We start from the raw sequence: 15,412 nt of genomic DNA, 5'->3' as shown, positions 1-15,412 counted from the left end.
TTTCAAAAATACCATTTCAAATGGTGTTTTAAAAAATGTCATTTGATTTGGTGATTTTAATTTTTTTTTCGTCGTTTATATGGAAAATGGAGAAAAAAAGTGAGTGACGTGGTCATCATAAAACATCATTCAAAATGGTATTTTATTCTGTTTGCATCAATTTGATAAATAAATTAAAAATTAAATTATTTTTATAAATAATTTTTTTTAAAATTAATTAGGTAAAGCACTCGCTGACAGTAGGTCCTATGAAAAATTGCTCTGTAATCCCATCATGCCGCATGGCATGATTTGTTGAACTTGCTCTAAATTTATAATTAATTTTTTTAATAAAATAAAATATTTATATATATTTTATGTGAATATATCTAAAAAAGTCGGGAAGCAAAATATCTTAAGTGGTCTAAGACCAAGAACCTTCCCCACATCCATCCATAAGATATCCTCGTGTAGTTCACAATATAGACGGCCACCAAAACGGCTTCAATGTTCATCTTTCGAAAGACGTTCATGATGGTAAGATTGTTGACAATCCGTCCAATGTCAATAAATATTCAATTTGTATGTATATCATTTATAAATGAAAGTATATATCAGGCTTATACGAACTGTTAAAAAAATAAAATCATAGCAACTTGTATGTATATCATTTATAAGATTTTTCTCATGTGTGTGGAGCCACGTGTACATACTAATTGCACATTTATCCTCCTATATACAGCTTTTCATATAAAAATAAAATAATTATTGCAAATGAGAATTATACACAATGATTGTTGTATGGAATTGTTCACATTTTTCTCATGCAACAGTAACATCAATAGAGAAGTTAAATCATCTAATGATAATAAAAATTACACAACTAACTATAAAAAATATAAGAAAAATAAATATCATGAGTGACCAAAGCTCTTATTTATTCAGTGACTGGTTCATTCTCTGTAAGCAGAGAGAATTGATAGGCATAGCATCTATGACTGTACATCTTCTCGAAGGCATTGGAAGTCATGGTGCTGACCTTCTTTCCAAACAGAAGGACCATATTTAGCTGGCTGCAATTCAGCTTATTTTATCGTGCTTTCTATTGTTTTTTTTTTTTTTGGAGTTCAAAAAACTCCTCTCTTGATGCGAGCAATCCACATGTAGGCAGTTATTCCGCGAGTTGTTCACGCGCATACGGTTGTTTATCCTATAAAAAGATCTCTATCTTTAGCTTTTTAAAAGCACCCTTGAAAGTTTTTTTTTTTTTTCTTTCTAAAATCTCTCAACACACATTCTTTCTCACTCATCTTTTTTTCTTCTTCATTTGTTCATTTGGGCTGAAGATGAGTTTGATCGGCCTCCAATCAAGATCATGCCACCGATGGATGTTGGAGTTCTTAGCTTTCAAATTGCACCTTGGAGGAGGATGTGCGTTCCAAATCTTTGCATGAGAAGGGACCGAAATTTTCTTTAGAACAGTAATTTAATCGCCTCCCAAGCCGGGCTCTATTTTTTTTTATTTATCATATCAATATATATTGTTTCACACACATCACGAGAAAAAAAAATCAATATATATATATATATATATATATATATATATATATATATATATATATTATTTCATATAAATTCTACATTAGTCTAAAGGAGACTTTGGAGATATTTTTATAGTGCATGCATATAATTTTATATTAAATATAATTATTTACATATAATTATAGTTTATATTCCTTATATATTTTATATTTATATAATTTTTTTAATTAACTATAGCATCATTTCTATAGTTTTGTGCTGTGTAAAATTAATCAAAGATCCTCACAAAATTTATATTGATGCATGCTAGATTATTTCAATTCAACTTTAATAAATGTTATTAAGTGACACTAGTTAATTAAGCAAAGCACTAATAAATTTTCTTCAAATTCCAGTTTTCTCTTCTGAATCATACTTGGAACAAATGGCTACCCTTAAAGATGAAACCATTAGTTTTAAACCCGATAAATTTGATAGAATCAACTTTAGAAGGTGGCAAAGTCAAATAAAATTTTGACTAACCACATTGGGGCTTTAGCCGATTATTGACCAATCCTCTACCTCCTCTAATTCAACTACTCCTGCCACCCCTGAAGAAGACTATCTTTATAAAGATAGAATTCTAAATGCCCTTTCTTATTCACTCTATGATGTTTATTTATTTGCAAAGAATGCAAAAAAATTATGGGATAACCTAGAGTCTGAATATGACCTTGATGATGCTAGGGTTGAATGGTTCAACATCGCATCATTTCTTAGATATGTTATGGTAGACGACAAACCTATAAATGACCAACTCTATCAATTCCAAGAATACCTTAAGAAGCTTCAAACCAATGGAACCATTTTCGCTGAAGAATTTAAGATCTCAAACCTTCTTAATAAGATGCCTCTTTCTTGGGATGGTTTTGTCAAAGGTCAGCTCGATAAGCAAGGAGAGCTAATCCTAACTTAACTTCTAAATTCAATCACGATAGAAGACTAACATAGGTTCAAAATCCAGCAAACCAGAATCCTAGATGCCCAAGCTAACTTGACCCTTACCAAATCCAAATCAAAATCTAGACTTCAACCAAACTAACAACACCAGTCAAACCAACCTAACCAATCTAACTCAAATAAGTTCAAACCTAATGGTAAAAACTTCAAGATCAATAACACTAGATCCAACAAGCCTGCCTAAGGTCCAAGTGATAAGTTCTGCTTTATATGCGGAAGAACAAACCATCTTGTGAGAGACTATTTTTATTGGAAGAAGAAACTCTTTCGCAAACCTTCTGGTTCCTCTGGACCTCAAGCTCATATATCTGAAGGTCCAGAAGACACCACTTTTAGGTCAGTAAGTTTTGATCCTGAAGTTAATGTTACTTCTTCTAACCTTGATTGATGGTTGGATTCAGGAGCTAATATTTATATTTGTTTTGACCGCTCTTGGTTCACTACTATTCAGGATTCAAGCGGAGGAGGTATAATCTTTGGAAACAATACAGCCGCCAGAATCAAGGAACAAGGACGAATTAATTTGAAGATGACTTTTGAAAAAGTTCTTATCCTGACGGATGTATTGTATGTTCCAAACCTTAAAATGAATCTAGTTAGTGGATCTCAGCTGGTTCAGAGAGGATATAAAATTATCTTTGATTGTAATAAAGTTATAATAACTAAGTATAATACTTTCATATGAAGAAGATATGTAAGTGAAGGCTTATTCAAATTGAATATAATAAATTATTTTATTAATAAAATTGAGAATCAAGTTTATTTTGTGAATAAATCTAATTAAAATTTGTGGCATGATAGATTGGGTCATGTACACTTAGGAAAAATCAAACATATGATAGATTTAAAGCTAATTTTCAAATCAATCTTAGATATGTCTAAGTGTAAAATATGTGTTGAATCTAAACAACTAAGAAAACTATTTAAATCAGTTGAAAGAAATTCTTAATCTTGGAGTTAATATATAGTGATATATGTGACTCTATCAAAACTGTAACTCGTGATGGTAATAGGTATATAGTAACTTTTATAGATAATTTTTCAGATACTATTATTGTTACCTAATTAAGTCTAAGGATGAAACCTTCAATAAATTCAAAATTTATAAGAGTGAAATAGAAAATCAACAAGAAAAGAAAATTAAGATTCTTAGGACTGATAGAGAAGGAAAGTATACTTCAAATGATTTTTTTCATATTCTATCAAAAATATAGAATAATTCATGAAGTAACTGCTCCTTACTTTCTATAGTCCAATGGTGTGACTGAGCATAAAAATCATATCCTCTTGGATATGGTGAATGCTATGTTGATTAGTTCAGGCCTACCTGAGAATTTATGGGGAGAAGCTCTTCTATTTTCTTGTTTTATCCTAAATAGGATTCTTGTTAAGGATAATAGTATGACCCCTTATGAATTTGGAAAAGCAGAGCTTCTAACTTGAATTTGCTCAAAGTATGGAAGTGTGTAGCTAAGATGAATATTCCTGAATCCAAAAAGAGAAAGCTAGGATCTAAAACTATAGATACTATCTTTATAGGCTATATCCAAAATAGTAATGCCTATAGATTCTTAGTGATTAAATTAGATATTAGTGATATAAGTTATAATTTAATCCTTGAAGCTAGAGATGCTTCTTTCTTTGAGGACATATTTCTTTTTAAGACTAAAATTTTTAGATCCCTAGAACGTAAACCATCTTTTTCTAGATCTATAGAACTAGAATTTGAAACTAAAACTGAATTAAGGAGAAGTAAGAGAAACAGAATTGAAAGAAATTTTAGAGAAAATTTCTTTATATACCTTATAGAGGGTGATCTTTGCACATATGATGAAGCTATATCATCATCAGATTCATCATATTGGAAGGAATTCATAAATAGTGAAATTCAATCAATCCTAGAGAATAAAACATAGATTTTATTAAATTTACTTCCAAGAAATAAAGTAATAGAAACTAAATGAGTTTTAAAAAAAATTAAGACCAGATAGAATAGTAGAGAGATATAAAACTAGGTTAGTAGCTAAAAGATGCAGTCAAAGAAAAGACAGATTATTTTGATACCTATACTCTTGTAGCTAAGATAACCATCTTAAGAACCTTAATAACATTAGCATCAGTTCGTAAATTAATGATTCATCAAATGGATGCAAAAACTATATTCTTAAATAGAGAATTAGAAAAAAAAATCTATATAAACCAGTCTCACGATTTTATAGTCAAAAGACAAGAACATAAGATATGTAAACTAATTAAATCACTTTATGGAATAAAATAAGTTCTTAGACAATGGCATATTAAATTTGATAAAATTATCCTAGGTGATAACTTTAGGATTAACGAACATGATGAATGTGTGTATTATAAAAGGAATAACTCATATTTTATCATTTTATACCTATATATACGTAGATGATATTCTATTATTTGAAACATCACTAAAAATAATATAAGAAATCAAAGATTATTTGTCAAGTAATTTGATATGAAAGACTTAGGAGAAGCTGATATAATCTTAAGAATGAAACTTAAAAGAACAAATAATGAAATAGTAATAAATCTAATAAATTCAATAAAAAAAATACTTAAAAAATTTAAATATTTTGATCTAAATCCTGTCTCTATCCCATATGATCATAGTTCTCACTTAACTAAGAATTTATGAGAACCTATAAGACAATTAGAGTATTTTCAGAGGATAGGACCGCTGTTATATGTAGCAAATAGAATCCGTCCTGATATAGCTTATGCAGTAGACAGACTAAGTCGGTATACTAGCAATCCTAGTAAAGAATATTGGAAAGCTCTTGAAAGAGTCTTTAGATATCTGAAAGAAACTTTAGATTATTCTCTTTTGTTCTCTAATTATCCAGAAGTACTAGCAGAATATAGTGATGCTAATTGGGTGACAGATAATTTAGATGTTAAGTCCACCATAGGATATTTCTTCATATTTGGAGGAGGTACAGTATCTTAGGGATCATATAAACAAACAATAATAACAAGAAGCACGTTAGAATCTGAATTAACTGCTCTTGACTCCACTTGCATTGAAGCATAGTGGTTAAAAGACTTAATTAATGATATTGAAATTCTTCCATTCAAAATATCTGTAATACCAACAAATTATGATTGTAGAGTTCTAATAGATCTGTTAAATCAACAGACATCAAATAAAAAGATGAACAATCATATCTTGATTAAATATAAAACTGTGAGAAATAAAATAAAAGATGTGATATCACTTCAATTTATAAGATCAAAAAATAATCTGTCTGATCTTTTAATCAAAGGTCTTTCACAAGCTTCGGTATTTGAGACATCGAGGAGATGGGGCTTAAGCCCATATATTAGTTACCAGAGTGGATCTCTACCTTTACGATTAGAGATCCCAGGGTCAAGGTTCAAAGGAAAACGATATCTAAGGTGATGTTTGGGAGCATCATTTCTTGGAGTTCGTCTCCAACCCATCCCTGTAGTGTAGTACTCTATGTGTAACAATTAGGTTGAGCATAGCTCTTAATAGATCCAAGACTGAAAGTTCAGCGAAATACGATTCCATTACATATACCCTTAGAGGATCTATCTTAGCGAGAGTAGTCGTGAGGCTGCGACTATGGGATTAGGGCGAATCCCAAGCTTATGAAAATCAAGCCAAGCATGTAGTCTAAATGGCACTACCCCGTGTTACCATCAGTTCGTCTTTATATTGTGTATATTTTTATTCTAAATGCAAGTTCAAACTTAGAAGGTACTTCTACTAAGCATAGTAAATCCCCTAATTTTTTTTTTAATATTTACTGAATTTAAATATTTTATCATGAGTTTTTGAAACTTATGGGGGATTATTGTTTTTCTTTTTGGAGTTTCAAAAACTCCTCTCTGAACTTGTGCAGCCGTTCTGCAAGAGCTTTGCGCACGAGTGGCCATTCCGTGAGTCGTTCTTGCACACGAAGATTCCACACATGACCGTTTTGAGCCTATAAAAAGGCCTATATCCTTAGCTTTTTAAAATCACCCTCGAATGTTCTTCTTTTCCTCTTTCTAAAATCTCTTAACACACACTTTTGCTCTCACTCTTTTTTTTCTTCTTCATTTGATCATATGGATTGAGGATGAGTTTGATCGACATCCGATCGAGATCATACCACCAATGAGCATTGAAGTACTTGGTTTTCGGGTTGTATCTTGGAGAAGGATGTGCGGTCCAAATTTTTGCACGAGAATGAGCCGAAGTCTCCTTAGGGCAGTGGTTTCACCACCTCCTAAGTCAGGTTCTATTTTTTTTATTTGTCACATCAATATATATTATTTTACGTATATCACGAGAAAAAAAAATGATTATATATATATATAATTTCATATAAATTCTATATCACTTCCTTCTTGGATGCCGAGAGTCATTTTTGAGATGACAACGAAGAATTTTCATAGCTGTGAACTCTGTGATTACTTGTTGCATCTATGCCCAACGATTTCTTCTGAGTCTATTTTTGACTTTTTCTTTCTAAATGTTTTTTCTCCTAAACTGTAGCAATCCTCTCTTTCGAAGTCTTTGTATAACTTTATCTTTAGTCTCCTTTGTTACATTGCACAGTTACATTAGTCGAATAAATTTCTGATGGTTAATAGAATCCTTTCAGCCTCCAGCTTCCTAAAAAAAAAAAAAATAAAGAAGAAAAGAAAGATGATCAAAGCTCTTCTCTCTCTCGCGCACGTGCATTATAGATTGGGTAGTAAAATTAAAATATTTGCTGCTAGTAATTGTCCATGATACTTTTTTCACGTCGGACATCTGTCTCATTTTTTGATGATGTACAACCACCAATTTCTTGCTTTCCAATGACCGCCATATTAACATGACAAACCAATTAATAACCGATAGACATGTCATAGGGCCAACCTAAGCAGCAAACCTACTGCCCTGCATCGAACCGGGCTATTTCATCCTTTAGTAACTGATGGCTTCAACCAAGTTGTTTAGGCTAATAACTTCTTACGAACAGAGATATGAAAACTTGTCAATATGGAATTAAGGGAAAAAAATGTGACTTCTATTTTGCAATGTTTCTACCAAGAGCGTGAGATCTACTAATTCATATGATCTTTGGCCAAGAAAAATATTTAGATAAATGAGTTGGTGGAATTTTTCTTTATTTTCGCTTTCCTCTTTTCCACTAGCTGGCAAAGCAACACCAAGTGCCTATCTTTATGATAGCTCCAAGATCTCTCTGCTTGGAAACTTTGGACTCCACGTGAACAACAAAAGGTGCGGATGGGATTGGCGAGGGACAACACGAAGCCATGGCAGCAGCTGTGACGTGCCGATTGCACTGTTTCTATTCCATCCATTGTCCACTTATTCAATTATTTTTGGCCATATCCAGAAATGACTAAATTCCAAATGAAAATATGGATTTTTTCGATCAAATGTATGTTAGAGTTTTTGCTTTCAAAGGGACCAGCTAAGATACATGATGCAATAAAATAGCTTGATCTTTGTGGATAATTTTGTCTCCTCCATGGGTCAGATAAACAATTAGCCTTCTTTTCGGTGGTGCAACCTTTAACATTCATCCCGGTACAAGCGAACAAATAGTGGACGAAAGTCTATAATATGGACCACTTTTTCATAGGATGTAGTCAAATTTGCTAGCCCATCAATTGATTTATTCTGAAGATAGATATCGGAGGACAGGAATTCTTTGCGAGCTCCTTGTATTATTGGGCTGCTCAGATCCCGGATTCACCATTATAACATAAGCAATCTCAATGGTCGGTAGAATTCTCGGAAACCCCTTTTGTGCTGCAGTCAATGGGTTTTATCAGTGAAAGACTACCACTACAAAAGGCTGCACATTTTCGCATCAAACGTCGAGTAACTTTTCAAATCTATAATAAAATCATCAAAGGCTAATTGAGTATGTACAACATACCATTCCCGTTCATTAGTGCAATAATAATATAATTTCTTTTTTTGGTAAAATAATAATAATAATATAATTTCTGATGACAACGACAACAAGAAGTTCTCCTTCGTGCTACCTAGTGGGTCATAAATCATGGAGAGCAGAGACCACGAGTGGATGGATGCTCCCCAAACTCGCACGGATTGATCGGATTGGATGACTGAGCTAGCTTGATTACTTTCATAAAACTCATCAAAAGATCCACGGATCATAGTAATCATGTGCTTCTATGAAGTGGAAACTGGCATAGTAGATCTTGAGTACTTTTCCTGGCACATCGAAGATGAGGATTTTTTTTAGCAGCTACTTCCCTGTGAATGGAAAGTAAGTTGTGGTCTCTCAACAATTAGGTTCTCCATTAAAGAAGTATTTTAATCGCTTGCATAGCCATGGAGTCAGTTGTCAACATGATTGCTGGTTTTCCACCGCAACTGCTACGAGTTTGTGTTCAAAAGGAACACCACTGGCTCGGGTCAACTGACAGAACCGGATGGACCTTGCAAGGCTTTGCCCCCTCGTTTCCACGTTAGGTGGTTCCACGAGCCCAAGATTTTGACCAGAAGTGGATGGAGGAAAGCGTGGAGCCCACCACCAATCTCTCCCCGAAGAGGCGGCACCGTGGTCCGGGCAACGACGAAGCCCAAAGAGAGAGATAGAGGGACGTCAGGGAGACCGGAGACCCACTCCTTTCTCTTTTTTTTTTGCTCTTTAAATTTTTTCAGTAACAAAGAGAAATCAAGGGGGTCGGTTTTCGATTGCCGAACACACACTCTCTCTCCTCCGTTCTTCGATTCACATGGGCGACGAGCACATGTAATACGACGCGGTCTCGTTTGTTTGCTTCTCTCCCGTCTTCCCTCCTCTTCTGCTGCTGCCACTGCCAACAGTGGGAGTGAGACGACGTTTTCTGCTGGGATGCTTAAAGGCAGCTCTGGTCACGCTTCTGTGAGAATCCCGAGAGAGAAACAACGGGGAACGGCGACGAAGGAAGAGGAAAGGACTCGTCTTTCCTTATAACAGCGAAGGAAGAAGAGGAAAGATATCGCCTTTCCCTTCGTTTAATGTTTAATCCCCTGTTCCTGCCTGCCACTGTGAAATAAATCAAGAAGGAAGGAAGAACAACCAGAGGAAAAGAAAGGTGTCTCCATCCGTCTCCTTCTCCCTTCTGTATCTCTCCTGTCGTACACAAAGTCACTTCTTCCCTTCCTTCCTCTTCCCTGCCGATTTAGGAAGAAAAGATCTCTTCTTTTTCTTCATCGCTTTTCTCGCTTGGTCGTTGGTGTTGTTGACGGTTCCTTTCTTAATACCAGGAACTCGTATGACCTCTCTATCGGATGGTTGCAGAATTGGGGGAGCTTTGGAGCGGAGGTAAGGAGTACGGTTCCTTTTGTTTTAATTCTGCTTTTAATTTGCCCCACTTTTTCTTTAACAAGTTTTCACTCATGCTTTCTTCTTCTTCTAAATAGAGAAATAATAATTTAAAAAAAAAACTCTAAGTATCCAATTTTGCAGCAGGAATTCACGTTTTTTTTAAAAAAATTTTAGTCGGACCATATCTTGTTATATTGAAGTCTTATGCTGTTTTTCTCTTCGACCTTTTTTCTTTTTGGCTATGTTATATCTCCTTTTCCCGTTTCAAGGGAAGAAATGATAGTAGAATTTGGAAGAAGAATAATTGATATGCAGAATTTCTTGACTATTGATTTATTTGCCTAACGACTAAATTAGCTTCAAATTATTTTGAAGGAAAAAAAAAAGCTATTATTTAAGTTAAATTCTAGGACAGTACACTGAATAATCTGTATTGAGTTAATGAAAGGGGTGGACCACCGAAACAGGATAGCAATGGCATAACATACCTAATCTGTTCAATTTTAAGTTAGTGCCAGCCTAAGAGGCGGCACAGTGCAATAATTTCATGTTTTTATTACCAAAAAGCCTCCAAGTTGGACGTTGGGTGAAGGCCTTGGATATACGTGCATTTTACTAGAGAAAGTTATGGCGTTTTTCATTATTGTTTTATAATAGGCATGCTGTTTGGGGTGATGGGTGGGATCAATGAACCAAAATTTATTCATATGTGTTGTCTGATGTAAAGAGCATTTTTGTCTGTGGAGCACTGGGCCACCAGTCTTCCATGTGGATTGCAAAGCATAAAATAAGGCCAACAGGCACAGGCAATGGCATATTCTTTGTTCTATGGTGATGAAGATTTTTGGTTTCTTTGGTATCATAATCCCTGTCAAATGGCCCTATGCAGCTTTTCAAGCCTTGTTTTTATATTCTCTATAGACAATCCTATAGGGTCTGGTTGGTGGGGCATGCACCTCAGGAATCTTCATTTAGGTATGCTTGCTAGCCTCCAATACTGTTCTCCAATAAATAATCCAAAATTTAAGTTTCTGAAGCAGTTGCCTTGTTGAAATCCTTGATTTCTGTACTTTGTAGTTCTTCGAAGTTTGATCAAATGCCAATGAAATTCTGGTTTTATTTTTTAAATGTAATGCCCTGTAGCTCGATGTTGTACACATGCACACAAACCATGTGTTAAGTTTCTTGATTATGTCATGAGGGATACTTAGTTTCCATGTGATCCTATGCAGATCCATGTCATGAGATGAAAGGGAAGGGAAGAAGTTCATCACGCATGGATTGCAATTGAGAGTACCCCATTGGAGTGTGACAATGGGCCAGATATATATGGATGATCAGGATGTGCTTCAAGATGAAAAAGCTACACCTGTTAACTCAAATAATGATGTTGGACTCGAAGAAGATGATCTTTCAGGTACCACAGCATCAAAGCACAAGGAGTTTGAGAAGGTGATTGGTAAGCATTCTTTGATTCTTGATGTAAGAAGGCCAGATAATAGTCGAAGATGCAGCCAAAATGCACGTTCATGCAGCAACGAACTGACCATTCTAGATCATATCAATTTTTCTAGTCTTGATACGGACCTCACCCAATATTGTGGTGCCACCGAGTATGGAGCATCTGATTCACCAAATATTTTCCATAGGACAGCATCCTTTTTTAAGATCCCTGTTAATCTGAGGTCCATGGAGTTTTTCATAAAAAGCTTAAAACGCCATAGAAGAATAAAAAGTGCAAATTATACGGTAGAATGCACATTGGAACCTGGGACAGGAAATCTAATCGTTAGTCCTTTGGGACAATGGGTATCTGATTCAATGGAGAGGACAGGCGAGACAAGGTCCCTAATGAAAAGCTCACATGTTTCCCATTTGGGTGCTGCAGTTTGTAGCACAAGCACAGGTAGAGCAATTTCATTCAATCTCACACAGACCAATTCTTCAGAATTGACTAGCTCTCCTTCTGGCCTCTGTAGAAATTTAGCCCAAGAGCCTGAAACCAATATAATACACCTTGAAAAATGGAACTCTGAGTTGAAAATTTCTGATAAAATACTTGTTTCTTGCGCACATACAAAGCCGGCATGTTCCCACGAGTATACTTCAGCTGCAAAGCATTTTGGTTCCAAAGCGCAACTACAATGTAAATGGAAGAATGAGACTCCTCATTTTGTATTCACAGTGGGTGATGATTTCTGCGAGATATATATGGCCAATCCTCATAAGATAAAATCTTCTATTGGTGAGGCCTTGGATTACATCTACTTGTTTCATTCAATGGCAGGTAGCAAAACTGAATTCAGAAACTGTGGGGCTAATGCATCGGACTTTGTTGGTAAGATGAAAGTATCAAGCTCTCTAATTCTTAATGCGAATTGGTCTAAAATCATGGAGACAAAGTTTGTTTTATTTGCTGCCAACAGTGACCATTCTAGGGAAATGCAAAATTCAGCTTCTGCTCTCATGAAGCACAAGGGGTTGCCTAAGAAGGAGGGAGGCATATTTAGACCGAGTCATTCGCCCAAACATAAATCTACCTGCAGTAATGAAATCAGGCCTCAGTCTAAGGGCTTGTCAGGGGAACTATGTCCTAATGAAGTTAGCAATTATGACAAATCAGATCTGGTCAATCACCTTGAAAGTAACTGCACACCTGATCTTGAGTTGGCTGCAATCATCATAAAAGATTATCTGCATGATAACAGTATAGAGACTGCAACTGGTGGGTGGGGCCTTAAATTTCTTGAGAAGGCTACAGTCAGTCATGCTGACGCATCTCTGGAGCCCTCACTTTCATTTCAAAGCAGCGAAGAAAACCATGGCAGGAATGGAGGGGAACCTGCAAAACGTTTGAATGTTCTAGTCCCAGCAGGTTTTCATGGTGGTCCAATCACCAGAATTGGTGGCCCATCTAGTCTTATTGAAAGATGGAGATCTGGTGGGCATTGTGATTGTGGTGGGTGGGATATTGGCTGTCCTCTCACAATACTTAACAATAACAGCAACAGCAACAACTCCATCCATTCGAAATCTTTGCCCTTGGAGGAGCAACAAGAGGACTGCAACTCAGTCAATCTATTCATAGAGGTGAGTTTAAACCTTTTAGTTTTTTCCTTTTGGTTCCCGACTTTAAATGTCTTCTTTCTTCCTCGACAAATTGATTCAATGACAAAAATGATTACACAAACATCATATTTTTCCTACCAGCTCATGCTTGCAGACTGAATATTTCTCATCCTGTCAGATTCTTGATGTCTTGAATTTGTAAAGGCTTTGTAGCATTTTAGCTTGTACTGTTACTAAGCCTAGGGCAATCTCAAAGGATTGCTTAAAAGAAAAGGCTGCACATTCTGTTCTCCCTTTGTCTGTTTTATTTCATTTTGATTCTCTACAGAAATCTTTATCGTGAGAAAAGGAGGAAGACCTAGCCGGAACTCAAATTACCCAGGTCCAGATTTTTGGGATGCATCGCCCAAGAATCGAAACCAGAACTTCCGGTTGCTAAGCAAAGGAGCGTGACGTTTCATAAATAAAGAAGAACTAGTTTGCAATTTAACTTTCACATTAGAGACTTATTCTAATTGATTAATATGATGAAGACAATTATTCTGCCGATGTTCTTTTCTTGCACCTTTTACATTGCTATACACAACAATCTCGAATCTGGATCTAATTAATGCTCTAATACATACAACTGTGAAATCTAAGATGTTGTCATAATATCTAACCGAGATTGATTGAATATGTTTTTTCATTTTCATAGAGATAACAAGTCAATGTTGAATCACGTTATGTTATATCTCAGATATTTCGATGCCATTTTTCTGCTTATCCTTTTTGCTTGCTGACTGATGGATAATTGGAAGGCCACCTGGTAATGATTAGACTAGTGGTGGTAGTTTCAAGATGATGTATCCTACTGGTATTTCTGTTCGCTTTTTGTCGAAATATCGTATAGAATTGCTCAAAATTTTCCGGCATTACTTTGATTTTCTCAATATATTTGATCTGCCATTTGTTTAGCTGACTTTGATTTTGCTTTATTGGTTCTTAAAGAAAGTGATAGTTTGTATCATAAATTGAAGAAACACTTACGATTACCCTTGAATGATAAAAATAGCACTTCCCTGACCAAAGACATCCATGCTACACTCATAGTCCTACAGCAATCCTATAGCGGTTGTTGTTCAGTCTCATTTCCTTCAACATATCTTTTTTACTTTCCATTGGATCCGGTCATCTGATGTGAAATGTGATGGAGCAAAGGGCACCTCTGAATGACCTTAGGAGATATCTAGACCTCGAGCAAGTTCACTTCCAATGACATGCCTCATGTTTTCACATATTGTGTTATCAGACAGACAATTGATGCTTCTTTTTGGGAAAATTAATGCTTTTCCTTAGAAAGCCACATCTTAATGTTCTAGTGTGAATCAGTTGATTTATGAAAGGCACTCTAGTGGAAATATCTCATAATGGCAGATATACAGACTGAGTATGCACACCAGTGGATAAATAATCAATTACATGTGTGTGTACAATCTTTGGTGGAAACTTTGGTGGACCAACAAAGGGAGAAAGAGATGATGTGGAGTATGTAATCATGAGAAACATTATATCTCCAACTTCTCCACTCAAATGGCAATACAACATGATGCCTCAGAATTTACCTTAAACTTTGTAACTCACCTGCACCTTGGACTTATTCTAAGAATAAACTAAGAAACAGTTGTGGTGGGGGGTCCCATATTGGTGATATGGAGACATTTTGCCCTTTTTCTTTTGGTTATTGTAGTTTCATACAATGAAAACAAATGAAATAGTGTCTCTAAGATGTGGACTTATGTGCTGCATCAGACTGAACTGATACTAATGTTACTAAAGATCTGCTTGTAAATTTTCAGGGCACAAGACAGAGAAAACCAGTTTTGAAGATGGTGGATATGAACAATGGCCAGTACTTTATCTACTTCCAGTCTACTCTTTCGGCTTTGCAATCTTTCTCCATTGCATTGTCAATCATCCACTCTCAGATACCTGCTCTCTATCAATAACCGTAAACATCATCTTGGCTGAGGTTTATGCATTTTTACCCATCCAATCTTTTGGTTTAGCTGTTACTATACTAAATGGAAGAAAATCTACAATATACATACTTCAATGTATATGTGTACCATTCTTCATTCTCTTTTTTTTTTTTTTTTTTAGCGGTTGCTATATGCTTGATGTATAGAGGGACTAATCTGTTGTCCCTTGCTTGGACGTCTCTTACAATTTTTTTGATCTTATTTAGTAAATTGAGACAGGCTCATCTGCATACAGTAACTGCTTTCAAATAATTGGACTCGTGTGCACTGTGTTCTGCGGTTTTAGCCATATTATGATATTCCTGAGCTTGTGCACTATTTTTGTATGAGATGAACCTATGTTAGAGGTAAATTGGAGCACAAAATTGTTAAGAGCGAGTCTATCATCAATATGTTTTTCAGTTTTGAAGTTGTTATCACTTGGCTTCCTTTCAATGTTGCCTGTTACGTTTGTGTCGCACT

The 15,412-nt window shown here is 35.3% G+C and overlaps 1 protein-coding gene across 3 annotated transcripts; it reads left to right on the top strand.

Annotated features, from left to right (window-relative positions):
* The first annotated feature begins 9,149 nt into the window (after positions 1 to 9,149).
* On the top strand, positions 9,150 to 15,202 carry LOC105055763 (uncharacterized). 3 transcript variants are annotated; one of them, XM_073246876.1, is made up of 5 exons: positions 9,156 to 9,627; positions 9,800 to 9,857; positions 10,750 to 10,835; positions 11,093 to 12,950; positions 14,768 to 15,202. In XM_073246876.1, the coding sequence occupies exons 4-5, from the start codon at positions 11,175 to 11,177 to the stop codon at positions 14,915 to 14,917; spliced, it is 1,926 nt and encodes a 641-aa protein (XP_073102977.1). In that variant the 5' UTR covers positions 9,156 to 9,627; positions 9,800 to 9,857; positions 10,750 to 10,835; positions 11,093 to 11,174; the 3' UTR covers positions 14,918 to 15,202. The 3 variants fall into 3 exon arrangements, with proteins under 3 accessions (XP_073102978.1, XP_073102977.1, XP_010936036.2); XM_073246877.1 differs by lacking the exons at positions 10,750 to 10,835; positions 14,768 to 15,202 and adding an exon at positions 13,258 to 13,478 and having other exon boundaries at positions 9,150 to 9,627; XM_010937734.4 differs by lacking the exon at positions 10,750 to 10,835 and having other exon boundaries at positions 9,157 to 9,627.
* The last annotated feature ends 210 nt before the right edge of the window (positions 15,203 to 15,412 follow it).

The sequence above is a fragment of the Elaeis guineensis genome, chromosome 12 (genome assembly GCF_000442705.2).
Source record: "Elaeis guineensis isolate ETL-2024a chromosome 12, EG11, whole genome shotgun sequence".
Taxonomy (NCBI): Eukaryota; Viridiplantae; Streptophyta; class Magnoliopsida; order Arecales; family Arecaceae; genus Elaeis; species Elaeis guineensis.
The sequence above is the reverse complement of the archived record's forward strand: the minus strand, read 5'-3'. Positions and strand labels throughout refer to the sequence as shown.